Here is a 12,404-nt window from a genome sequence, read left to right on the forward strand (position 1 = left end):
CCACCTGTGAGTAGCCAGGCCTGACCGCATGGTCTTTGCCCTTAAAAGCTAGTCTGTGAAACAGAGAAGGGTTGCCCTCTCTTTGTAAGAGGTGCGGCCTGAATGTTCGGTTAGATTCCTGATGCTTGGCACGAAATAAAGCCTTGCTTGACCTTCAAAACAAAAACAAAAAAACAAAAAACAAAACCCTGCAGCTGTGCTTAGTCAGCTAGCTCCACCCTCTGGGTGTGAGATGACCTGGGACACTGCTTTTTCTTGCTTCTTTGTGGGACTCTTATCCGCAGGCAGGTAGTTGGGCTTTTCTGTGTTCTGTTCTACTTCCACAGGTATATCTTGGAATGGGACCAGCATCTCTTCTCCAATTTCACTTTTCACAACATGCTGAGCCTTCATATCCTTGATTGATGCTATTACTGATGCCAAGGCCTCTGCTTTCAAATCCAAATGGATCCACGCTGAAAGCGTCCGTAGACAAAAGGACAAGACTGATACAAAGTGAAGGTCAAACAAAGCTTTATTTCACGCCAAGCATCGAGAATCAAACTGACTGTCCAGGGCCATCTCTTGCAAAGAGGCGACCCCTCCCAGTCTCACAGACTAACTTTTTTTTTTTTTTTTTTTTTTTTTTTAAATTTTTTATTTTTTATAAACATATATTTTTTATAAACATATATTTTTATCCCCAGGTCTGTGAATCACCAGGTTTACACACTTCACAGCACTCACCAAATCACATACCCTCCCCAATGTCCATAATCCCACCCCCTTCTCCCCAACCCCCTCCCCCCGGCAACCCTCAGTTTGTTTTGTGAGATTAAGAGTCACTTATGGTTTGTCTCCCTCCCAATCCCATCTTGTCACAGACTAACTTTTATAGAGTAAAGGCCATGTGGTTGAGCCTGGCCACACACAGGTGGCCAATTGAATTACATTCTACTCCATGATAGTCATCTAATTCAGCCTATGACCTTGGCTAGAATTGGTTCCTTTGTCTGGTGTCCAAAAGGAGGGGCTCACACTCCTTGGTGGGTAATACGTGCGCTTTCCCTTGTTTGGATGTTTCCACCTGGCCTGGCTCATCCTTTGCAGGTAGGGAGGTAATACATGTGCTTTTACTGATTGGACGTTTCCACCTGGCTGGACACGTCCTTGTATGTGGGCTCCACTATCAGGGACTGGTCAGTCATATTTCTCCAGTTCTGTTTCTAAGCGCTTTTCTCTTGGGGGGAAGGGGCAGGTTCAATCTAAGTTTACTGCATAAACAGCAAAATGGCTTGCTCTGGATAAGTAGGCCCTTACATTCCCCCCTTTTCTTTGGAGATTAGTCAAATCTTTGAGGATTCTATGTCCCCCTGTTGTAAGGGATTATACTGAGTTTGTAAGATTAGCATCTTTATCGCCCCATTTTTTTTTTTTTTTTTTTTGCCATTGTCAATGGACATCAGGGCCTTTATAGTGCAGGGGCCAAAGAGTATCATCAATAATAGTAAGATTAAGGGGCCTGAAATTGCTGATATTAGGGAAGTCATCCATGGAGACCAGTTGAATAAACTTTTATATCATCCCTGGGAGTCCCTGCGCTGTTGTTCGCACTCATCTAATTTTCTTTTGACGGCTGTCAAGCTGTCTTTAATGGCCCCAGTGTGATTTACCCAAAAGTAGGATTCTTCCCCCAAGGCTACACAAAGTCCCCCTTTTTCTAAGAATAGTATGTTAAGCCCCCTTCTATTTTGCAGTACCATTTTGGCTAGAGAGCTTAGGGAATCAGTTTGCTTATCTATATTTTCATACATGTGACATAAATCAGCATCTACTTGTGATCCCAGAGCCTCAAAATCTACTTTTTATTTTATTAAGGCTGCGGTTCCTATTGTTGTAGATCCTGCTATTCCTGCAGCCTCTAATGGTGGAATTAGGATGGGACCGCACGTTTTGTTCGCCCTGTCCCTGCAGTAAGATGCTGGAATCCTTTGACCCCCTTATAATAACCTACTTGGGGAAGGATGTGAGCTGTTATACAGAGTTCATTCCATGAAGAATAAAGCAAGATTAAGGCATGGTGTGAGCCCTGAATTACAAACAAACCAGGCCCTGATAGGGGCCTTAAGGAAATTAGTGAAGACGGTAGGGACCATTATACCCTCACATAAGTTTTTGTATTGGGAAGATTGTTTCCCTTTCCATGTAGCAAAGCAAAGTCCATTACCTCTTATATCTCCTAAAGTTAGTCTAGGTATTTTTTCCCATTCACAGGAGTTATAAGATCTTTCATTTTTAATTTGGCCCTTTTGGGTCCCTATAGTAAGATTGGCCCCCATGCCAATATAGTATGGGGGCTGAGGATTTAAACATAGCCAACAGTCTCAGGTGATATTAGGATTTGAAGCATTTAAAAAATTAAACATTGTATCTGCCAGTGGGAGTAAACTTTTTATAACATTATTGCCATTGTCAACCTTTTCTCTTTTCTTTTTTATGATAGTTTCCCTTGGGGTAGACGTGGCGGGTAGCTTGGTTGGTTTTAATAGCTTGGGAGGATTTAAAACTGGGTTCAGCCCTATAGGCTGAAGCGGTTCTCGAATTCTTATCTTCTGGATGGTGAATTGCCCTCCTCTATCTGCACCAGGTTCATAGTATCTAAGGCCCCAAGATCGGCCATATTCCCAGAGATGATCTTTGGGGTTGATGATTGTAATAGATATATTTGTACAATATTTTCCAGATCAGTGGGATGCAATTGAAGGAAAGATCCCTGTGGCTAAATTTTTAACAAATTCTTTTTGTGTTACCAGTTATCTGTTCTGATGGGTACTACTATTATATAGGGGTCACGGTTTATCCCCCAATCAGAGGCTATTGTCTCACATTCCCACCATGCACAGTAATAGTCTGAAGCTCTTCCACACCCTGTATGAGTCCCTGTGTAAGGACACATGTAGTAAGAGTCATGCGTGACACAAGGAGTTACAGGTGCCAACTGACATATGGTTATATTAAATTGCATAGTTAGCTGATGGGTCAGCCATTTATTGCTTTGTATAACCTTTTCAATTTTTGTTAATCCCACTTGTCTAATTTCCCATTTATACTTCTCTGTCTGATGGGGTGACTCAGAAGTTTTTACATAGATCGGTAATAATAGAAGTAACAATAAACTTAATGAACTCATTGTTTTTTTGAGTCTTAGCTTTAGTTCATGGTCGGCGGGGTCCATCAACAATGGCATCCATCTCTGGGGGCATCCCTGTCTTCGGCTCGCTTGACGTGACTCGTGTGAATCCAGGCCCGGATGCCTTCTACTTTTATTGCTCTGGGGGTGGTTAGGATGACAGTAAATGGTCCCTTCCAACGAGGTTCCAAGTTTTCTACTTGGCGGCGGCACATTCAAACCAAGTCCCCGGGTTGGTAAGGATGTGGTTCCAGCTCCATCTCCATTTCAGTGTGGGCAGTTTGGATCCCTGAGTGGGCTCTTTTTAAGACAGACTGCAATGCCTGCAGTGACTGGAGTACAGACTGATTAGTCACTTTTGCTAGGGCAACCTTTTGTAGCCAAGGGCAGAGCGAGGGGTGGGGGTGTTTCCCAAACATTATTTCAAATGGGGTCACCTTGTTTAAATAGGGTGTACATCATGCCATGAGGAGGGCGAAAGGAAGGAGAGTCACCCATCCATCACCAGCCTCCAGACTTAGCTTTGTCAAGGTCTCTTTAAGAGTCCAGTTCATTCTCTCTACTTGCCCGCAACTCTGGGGCCAGTAGGCACAATGTAGTTTTCAATTAGTGCCAATGGCTTTGGCCAATGCCTGTGCTACTGAACTCACAAATGTAGGGCCATTGTCTGACCCCATCACGAGAGGTAACCCAAACCTCTAGTAGCTTTTGGCTACCACTCTTGCCATCTCATGTTTGGCAGAAAAGGCCTCTACCCAGCCTGAAAAGGGATCCATAAAAACTGACATATACTTGTGTCTATATTTTCCCAGTTTCATCTCTGTAAAATCCATTTCCCAATAAATTTTTGGCTCTTTACCACTTTCTCTTTTTCCTCTTCCCATTTTAGTTCTTCCCGCATTTACTACCTGACATTGAGCACATCTATCAACCACATCCTGAGCCATACTCCATAATTTAGAAACTTGAAACTGCTTGCCCATAAGCTCCTTAAGCTTGCATGTCCCCAAATGAGTGCCCTGATGTATTTGGCTTACTAATTTCCTCCTAGTCTTAGCCCAGGCCCCTTCATAGTCTAGTTTAACCCATTTTATAAATATTTTAAATCTTCCTCTAAAGTTTGCCTCAAGTTGTCTAGCTTAGGTAAACAAACATTTAAAGACAACCGAATCTAGAATTTAACATCCATAAAGGCGTGTTATTAAAACATAATTTTTTCTCTCTAAAATAACCCTCATTTCCAGAGATAGCCAAATCAGGACTAATTTATTTGAAAAACAAGTCCAGTTTTTAACAAACCTGGCCTAATTATTTACATAAGCTCAGCAAGAACAGTGAGGGTGAGTCAAGCAGAGAAAGACAACTATCATATGATCTCCCTGATATGAGGAAGTGGTGATGCAACATGGGGGCTTAAGTGGGTAGGAGAAGAATCAATGAAACAAGATGGGATTGGGAGGGAGACAAACCATAAGTGACTCTTAATCTCACAAAACAAACTGAGGGTTGCTGGGGGGAGGGGGCTTGGGAGAAGGGGGTGGGATTATGGACATTGGGGAGGGTATGTGCTTTGGTGAGTGCTGTGAAGTGTGTAAACCGGTGATTCACAGACCTGTACCCCTGGGGATAAAAATATGTGTTTATAAAAAATAAAAAAACTATTAAAAATTAAAAAAGAGTGAGTTTCTATGGTTACAGGCAATGGAGGATGGTAACAGGGTGTTTTTGCAGTCCCTCAAAGTTGGGCTGCTTCCTTAATCTCTCAAGGCCAAATGGCCCTTTCAGTTGGAAGTATAATCTATGTGAAGGCAGGTCAGGAGAGTGCTAAATCACCTTGGAGGCTGTTCTTTCTTTCTTTCTTATTTAAACAGGATCAGGCATCTGGTCTTTTCTCCCCCTTTTTTTTTTTCCTTAGTCTGTCCTGACCATACCTAAATTTTTTTTTTCCTGAAGATTTTCCTTCACAAACCTTCTACAACCTTCCTTTGCATTCAGATTTTGTCCCAAGCCATTTCCTTCCAAACAACCATCTCATTTAGGACAAAATTACCTTTTTTACTTTCAACAAAATGTACTTCCATTTCTTAAATCTTTCTTACATATTATCTACTTTCCTATATACAGAGTTGTTTCCCTTATTTCCATCAGTCTTAGTTACATTTAACAGAATTTTGTACTCTTAGAAAGACCTTAATCAGTTATTAACCAATTGTGAGCTGTTACAACAGAATTCTTCAGATGGCAAATTTATGAATCAGTTAAGCGCAAAACATGTTTGCCAACAGATTTCAAAAGCACAAACCTAGTTTCAGTAATCAATGTCAGCATTTTATCCTGTTTGGTTAACATCTAGATGTCCATAATTTAAAACCATTTGTCATCCAACCAAAACTTTAAAGTTTCAGGTTACCAAAGACTTTGAAAGCTACTTTAGCAATTACCTATTAAACTTTGAGACAGACAATTAACCATCAGTTTAGTCATTTCTTTGCTAATAGATTTCAACAGATTTTAACAGAAATAATGAGCTTATTTAATCTTAAGTAAACTCTGAAGTTTTACATTTACTGCTGATAACTTAAAAGACGTGTATATCTTAATTAAACCAACAAATTTAGTTCAAATACTGATTTACGTTCCACCTGGGCCCACTCCACTTTGAATATTTACTCGAGACATGGGTGGGAGGATTTGGAGTGGGGGGTGTTAGGTCCAGGGGCTGCTCTTCTTGCTTCTTGACAGTGAAGAGAGAAGGAGCCATAGTGCATGATCTAGAGGCTAGTCATGCAGGCTGCACGCACGTTGGTGCAGAAACATGAGAAGTGGGAGACAGAAGAAACAAAGTGCCACCAGAAGGCAGAAAAAGGATTCCCAGTTTTAGAGCTTATCAACTTCAACAGAGGAGCAGACATCATGCTTTCCCACCAGCAAGGGGTGGGGGCTAGTCAGTCCACATCGGGCCAGAGAGGGCAAGGAACTTCCCCGAAACAAAGGAAGTTTTGGCAGCTGCTTGGGAATATTCCTTAAAGTCTCTGTCTCGAGTTAGACCAATCCCAGCTGGCTCCAGTTATAGCCAGCCATTAACACAAGAAATGAGTAAGGGAGAAGCCCCACATCTATGAGGCGGAACGGAGAGATGAAAACCAGAGTCCCCTTACTCTGCTTGCCCCATTCCTTCAAACACAACAAGCAACACAACAAACAACACAACAAGCAACAAGAAGACAAGACAAAGACAACCACAGGCCCAGCGGCCCATCTTCGACCAGATGTTAAACCCAAAGATGTACAAGATGTAATCCCATCTTAAAAACGTAACCTACCACTGTCGGGAATTTTCTTGGTTCCCTATGAGCATCCGTTGACCCAGCGGGGAATTTTCTCAGTTCCCTACGTGCATCCGTAAACCCAACGGTTGTGGTCCCCTTGACACACTCGTTGGTGGGGATTTTTTTGGTCGCCTAGATGCTCTCGCTGGTGGGGATTGCACCTGGTCCCCTACATGCACCCAATGTTGGGGATTTTCTCAGTCCCCTGATTGCCTGGGAGGGCCCCTAACCCTGGCAATCCCCACCCCCCACGAGGGATGAGGCGTCCCTGCATCCACTCCAGCCCTGGGAGCTATGCTGCATCCAGCTTCTCCCCGTTATTACCCTGGAGCTCCGCAGACAGACAGACAAGACAGACAAACAGACAGATAGGATCTCAAGGGGTCTTGAGATCTTACATCCGGAGGCTTTCTGATGCTGGCTCAGTCCTCGCCATTTTATCCTGGATGAGCCCCCACTGAAAGGGTCTGTAGACAAAAGGACAAGACTGATACAAAGCGAAGGTCAAGCAAAGCTTTATTTCACGCCAAGCATCGAGAATCAAACTGACTGTCCAGGGCCATCTCTTGCAAAGAGGTGACCCCTCCCAGTCTCACAGACTAACTTTTATAGAGTAAAGGCCATGTGGCCTGGCCACACACAGGTGGCCAACTGAATTACATTTTACCCCATGATAGTCATCTAATTCAGCCTATGACCTTGGCTAGAATCGGTTCCTTTGTCTGGTGTCCAAAAGGAGGGGCTCACACTCCTTGGTGGGTAATACGTGCGCTTTCCCTTGTTTGGATGTTTCCACCTGGCCTGGCTCATCCTTTGCAGGTAGGGAGGTAATACATGTGCTTTTACTGATTGGACGTTTCCACCTGGCCGGACACATCCTTGTATGTGGGCTCCACTATCAGGGACTGGTCAGTCATATTTCTCCAGTTCTGTTTCTAAGCGCTTTTCTCTTGGGGGGAAGGGGCAGGTTCAATCTAAGTTTACTGCATAAACAACAAAATGGCTCTCTATGGCTAAGTAGGCCCTTACACACACCACACATCTTTGAATAGCCATTTGAAAAATAAAGCTAATAACACCTTTAATTTTTTTTTTAACTTTAAAAATTTTTATTTTTTTAATTTCTTTTCAGTGTACCAGAATTCATTGTTTATGTACCACACCCAGTGTCCCATGCAATACTTGCCCTCCATAATACCCACCACCAGTTTCACCCAACCTCCCATGTCCCGCCCCTTCAAAACCCTCAGATTGTTTTTTAGAGTCCATACTCTCTCATGGTTCATCTCCCACTACAATTTCCCCCAACTCCCTTCTCCTCTCCATCTTCCCATGTACACCTTTAATTCTTAACAAAGCTTCTTCACAGAGATTTGTCTGAGACATATCATCAAGACCATCTATATACAAAACCACTGTTTTGGCACGTTTGTTTGTAGTTCCCAGAAAAAAACTGAGCTTTCCTTATTGTGAATTTACCATCTGCTCTATATGGAAAACCAAAAAATGTCATAAATTTCAGAAGCCAGCAGTTTTGTTTCTCCTGGAGTTGTAGTCTTCTATATAACATTGTGCAAGCTTAACATCATATGTTTTCCTTTCATCTTTTCTCTGTTGGCATGGCATTCTGCTAAGTACTAAAGAGTGAGCAAAGTGGAATGGACAACAGGGGGGTTGGGATGGTCCATAAACAAATAAGACCAGGCAGACATGTCTGATCCTGGACATTGTCTCTTCTATTTAATGTATCTGCTTCTAGATCCCATAGCTATTTAACTACTGAGAGATTATTGGGTTCTTCATTCATGGTGGAGGAGGAAGAATTCATCTGTTATACCATACACATGAACAAAATCTTCTTAAATTTGTGCCAAAGCTTTTGGAGTCCAGAGCCTGTTGCACCATCAGGGCCATATCAAAGAATGAGGCAGAGGAACCCTGGAGCCACAGAGTGGGTCCCTCAATTAGAAACCATGGCCTCAGTGATGACAAAGGACCAGGTTAACTCTAGAAGCTGAAGAGCGAATTGTTGGATTGTTTAAATTAAATATATGTAAATAATTTTTGAAGCTAGGTGATGGGTTCACAGGGTTCACTTTACTATTCTTATTACTTTTGTATACTTTTGAAAATTCCCATATAGAAAAGTTTTTAAAACTTTTTAAAAAGTTTAAAAACTGTTGAAAATAACTTCTGATGATTGTTTCTACTTCCTTGGTGTTAGTTGTGACCTCTCCGTTTTCATTCATAATTTTATGAATTTGGGCCTTCTCTCTTTTCTTTTGGATTAGTGTGGCCAATAGTTTATCGATCTTATTGATTCTTTCAAAAAACCAGCTTCTAGTTTCATTGATACATTCTACTGTATCTCTGGTTTCTACCTCATTAATCGTGATTATTCCCCTTCTTATGTGTGAGTTGTTTTGATTTGTTGTTGGTTCTCCAGCTCTTTAAGGTGTAGAGACAGCTGGTGTATTCTGGATTTTTCAGTTTTTTGAGGGAGGCTTGGATTGCTATGTATTTCCTCCTTAGGACCGACTTTGCTGTATCCCATAGATTTTGGACCGAAGTGTCTTCTTTCTCATTGGTTTCGATGAATTGTTTAAGTTCTTCTTTGATCTCCTGGTTGATGCAAGCATTCTTTTTTTTTTTTTTAAGGTTTTATTTATTTATTTGACAGAGAGAAATCACAAGTAGGTGGAGAGGCAGGCAGAGAGAGAGAGAGAGAGAGAGAGGGAAGCAGGCTCCCTGCTGAGCAGAGAGCCTGATGTGGGACTCGATCTCATCAGAGATCATGACCTGAGCTGAAGGCAGCGGTTTAACCCACTGAGCCACCCAGGTGCCCCGATGCAAGCATTCTTTAGTTTCCAGGTGTTTGAGTTCCTTCCAAACTTTTCCTTGTGATTGAGCTCCAGTTTCAAAGCATTGTGATCTGAGAATATTCAAGGAATAATGTCAGTCTTTTTGTAAGGTTGAGTCCTGATTTGTGACCCAGTTTGTGGTCTATTCTGGAGATGGTTCCATGTACACTTGAGAATAATGAGTATTCTGTTGTTTTAGGGTGGAATGTTCTGTATATATCTATGAGGTCCATCTGGCCCAATGTGTCATTCAATGCTCTTGTTTCTTTATTGATTTTCTGCTTCGATGATCTGTTTATTTCTGAGAGAGGCATGTTAAGATCTCCTACTATTAATGTATTCATATCAATATGACTCTTTATCTTGATTAACAGTTTTCTTATGTAATTAGCTGCTCCCATATTGGGGGCATAGATATTTACAATTGTTAGATCATTTTGGCGGATAGTGCCTTTAAGAATGATGTAGTGTCCTTCTGTATCTCTGACTACAGTTTTTAGTTTAAAATCTAATTTATCTGATATGAGAATCGCTACCCCAGCCCTCTTTTGAGGCCCATTGGCATGAAAGATGCTTCTCCATCCCTTCACTTTCAGTCTGGGTGTATCTTTAGGTTCAAAATGGGTCTCTTGTAGACAACATATGGATGCGTCCTGTCGTTTTATCCAATCTGCAACCTTTTGCCATTTTATGGGCGCATTTAGGCCATTCACATTGAGAGTGATTATTGATAGATACGTTTTTATTGACATCGTGTTACCTTTGAAGTCTTTCTTTTCATCCATTTTGAATGTCAGTCTTGCTGGATAAAGTATTTTTGGCTGCATGTTCTTCTCATTTAGAGCCCTAAATATGTTTTGCCAGCCCTTTCTGGCTTGCTAGGTCTCTGTAAACAGGTCTGACGTTATTCTTATGGGCTTTCCTCTGTAAGTAAGGAGCCTCTTTGTCCTAGCAGCTTTAAAGAGATTATACCTACAATTATGATTCCTCAATTTGACTATCAGGTGCCTTGATGATTTTTTGGGAATCTATAATCTTGGGTGGAGACCTTTTGGCCTCTAGTACATGAATGCTGGTTCCATTTGCAAGATTGGGAAAATTTTTGAAGAACTTGTTCCACTATATCTTCTAGATTTCTTTCTTTTTCCTCCCCTTCAGGGTTTCCAATAATTCTGACATTGGAACGTTTCATGGCATCATTTATTTCCCTGATTCTGTTTTCATGGTTTCTAAGCTGTTTGTCCCAGGCTTCCTCCTGATCCTTTCTCTCTGTCTGTTTGTCCTCCAGATCACTAATTCTATCTTCTGTCTCAGTTACCCTAGCTTTGAGAGAGTTTAGATTAGATTGGAACTCATTGAGAGCATTGTGAACCTCAGCCCTGGTAGCTTTTAGCTCCGCCCTAACATTGTGAACATCATCTCTGGTTGCTTTCAGCTTGGCCCTAATCAATTCCGTTTGGTCATCCATGGCTTTCTCCACTAGCTATTGCCTGGATAATTGTTAGCCTGAATTCTCTTTCCGACATATTGTCTATGTTGATAGCCGTTAGCTCTGTTGCAGAAGGTTCATCCTCTGTATCTTTCTTCTGTTGGGCATTCCTCCTCCTAGTCATTTTGGTTGATATCCAAGATCTATAAAGAACTCCTCAAACTCAACACACACAAAACAAACAATCATATCAAAAAATGGGCAGAAAATATGGACAGACACTTCTCCAATGAGGACATACAAATGGCTATCAGACACATGAAAAAATGGTCATCATCACTAGCCATGAGGGAGATTCAAATTAAAACCACATTGAGATATCACCTTACACCAGTTAGAATGGCCAAAATTAGCAAGACAGGAAACAACATGTATTGGAGGAGATGTGGAGAAAGGGGAATCTTCTTCCACTGTTGGTGGGAATGCAAGTTGGTACAGCATCTTTGGAGAACAGTGTGAAGATTCCTCAAGAAATTAAAAATAGAGCTTCTCTATGACCCTGCAATTGCACTACTGGGTATTTACCCCAAAGATACAGATTTAGTGAAAAGAGGGGCCATCTGTACCCCAGTGTTTATAGCAGCAATAGCCACGGTCGCCAAACTGTGGAAAGAACCAAGATGCCCTTCAACGGACAAATGGATAAGGAAGATGTGGTCCATATACACTATGGAGTATTATGCCTCCATCAGAAAGGACCAATACCCAATTTTTGTAGCAACATGGACGGGACTGGAAGAGATTATGCTGAGTGAAATAAGTCAAGCAGAGAGTCAATTATCATATGGTTTCACTTACTTGTGGAGCATAACAAATATCATGGAGAACATGGGGAGTTAGGAGGAGGGAGTTGGGGGAAATTGGAAGGGGAGGTGAACCATGAGAGACTATGGACTCTGAAAAGCAATCTGAGGGGTTTGAAGGGGCAGGGGGGTGGGAGGTTGGGGTACCAGGTGGTGGGTATTATAGAGGGCACAGATTGCATGGAGCACTGGGTGTGGTGCAAAAATAATGAATACTATTATGCTGAAAATAATAAAAAATTTTTAAAAAGTTTAAAACCTTTAAAAAATTTTTAAAACGTTTTAAAAAGACTTTTAAAAAAAATTCTTTAAAGCTTTTCTGCTAAGGTCAGGAACACGGCAGGGATGTCCATTATCACCACTGCTATTCAAAAAAAGAAAAGTTTTTAAAAAGAAAAGGGTGCCTGGGTGGCTCAGTGGGTTAAAGCCTCTGCCTTTGGCTCAAGTCATGGTCCCGGGATCCTGGGATTGAACCCTGCATCAGACTCTCTGCTCGGCGGGGTGCCTTCCTCCCCACCTCTCTCTGCCTGCCTCTCTGCCTACTTGTGATCTCTGTCTGTCAAATAAATAAATAAAATCTTTAAATGTGATATATATACATATTATATATATATATATATATATATATATATATATACCAAGAAAGACAGAGCAGGAAGCAGGAAAAATGGATGTCACACAATGGACCTAGGAGAACTTACAAAGCAATGTTTAGTTCTAGTACTTGCCAACCAATATGCTGGGTATGTGTGA

At 41.6% G+C, this 12,404-nt stretch overlaps 1 protein-coding gene across 1 annotated transcript; it reads right to left on the bottom strand.

Moving 5' to 3' along the window:
* Positions 1 to 204: 204 nt before the first annotated feature.
* LOC131821992 (armadillo repeat-containing protein 1-like) lies at positions 205 to 8,124 on the bottom strand. Its single transcript, XM_059158377.1, has 4 exons — positions 8,057 to 8,124; positions 7,839 to 7,882; positions 7,530 to 7,577; positions 205 to 455 (listed from the first exon to the last, which is right to left on the bottom strand). The coding sequence occupies exons 1-4, from the start codon at positions 8,122 to 8,124 to the stop codon at positions 205 to 207; spliced, it is 411 nt and encodes a 136-aa protein (XP_059014360.1).
* Positions 8,125 to 12,404: the final 4,280 nt, after the last annotated feature.

The sequence above is a fragment of the Mustela lutreola genome, chromosome X (genome assembly GCF_030435805.1).
Source record: "Mustela lutreola isolate mMusLut2 chromosome X, mMusLut2.pri, whole genome shotgun sequence".
Lineage (NCBI taxonomy): Eukaryota > Metazoa > Chordata > Mammalia > Carnivora > Mustelidae > Mustela > Mustela lutreola.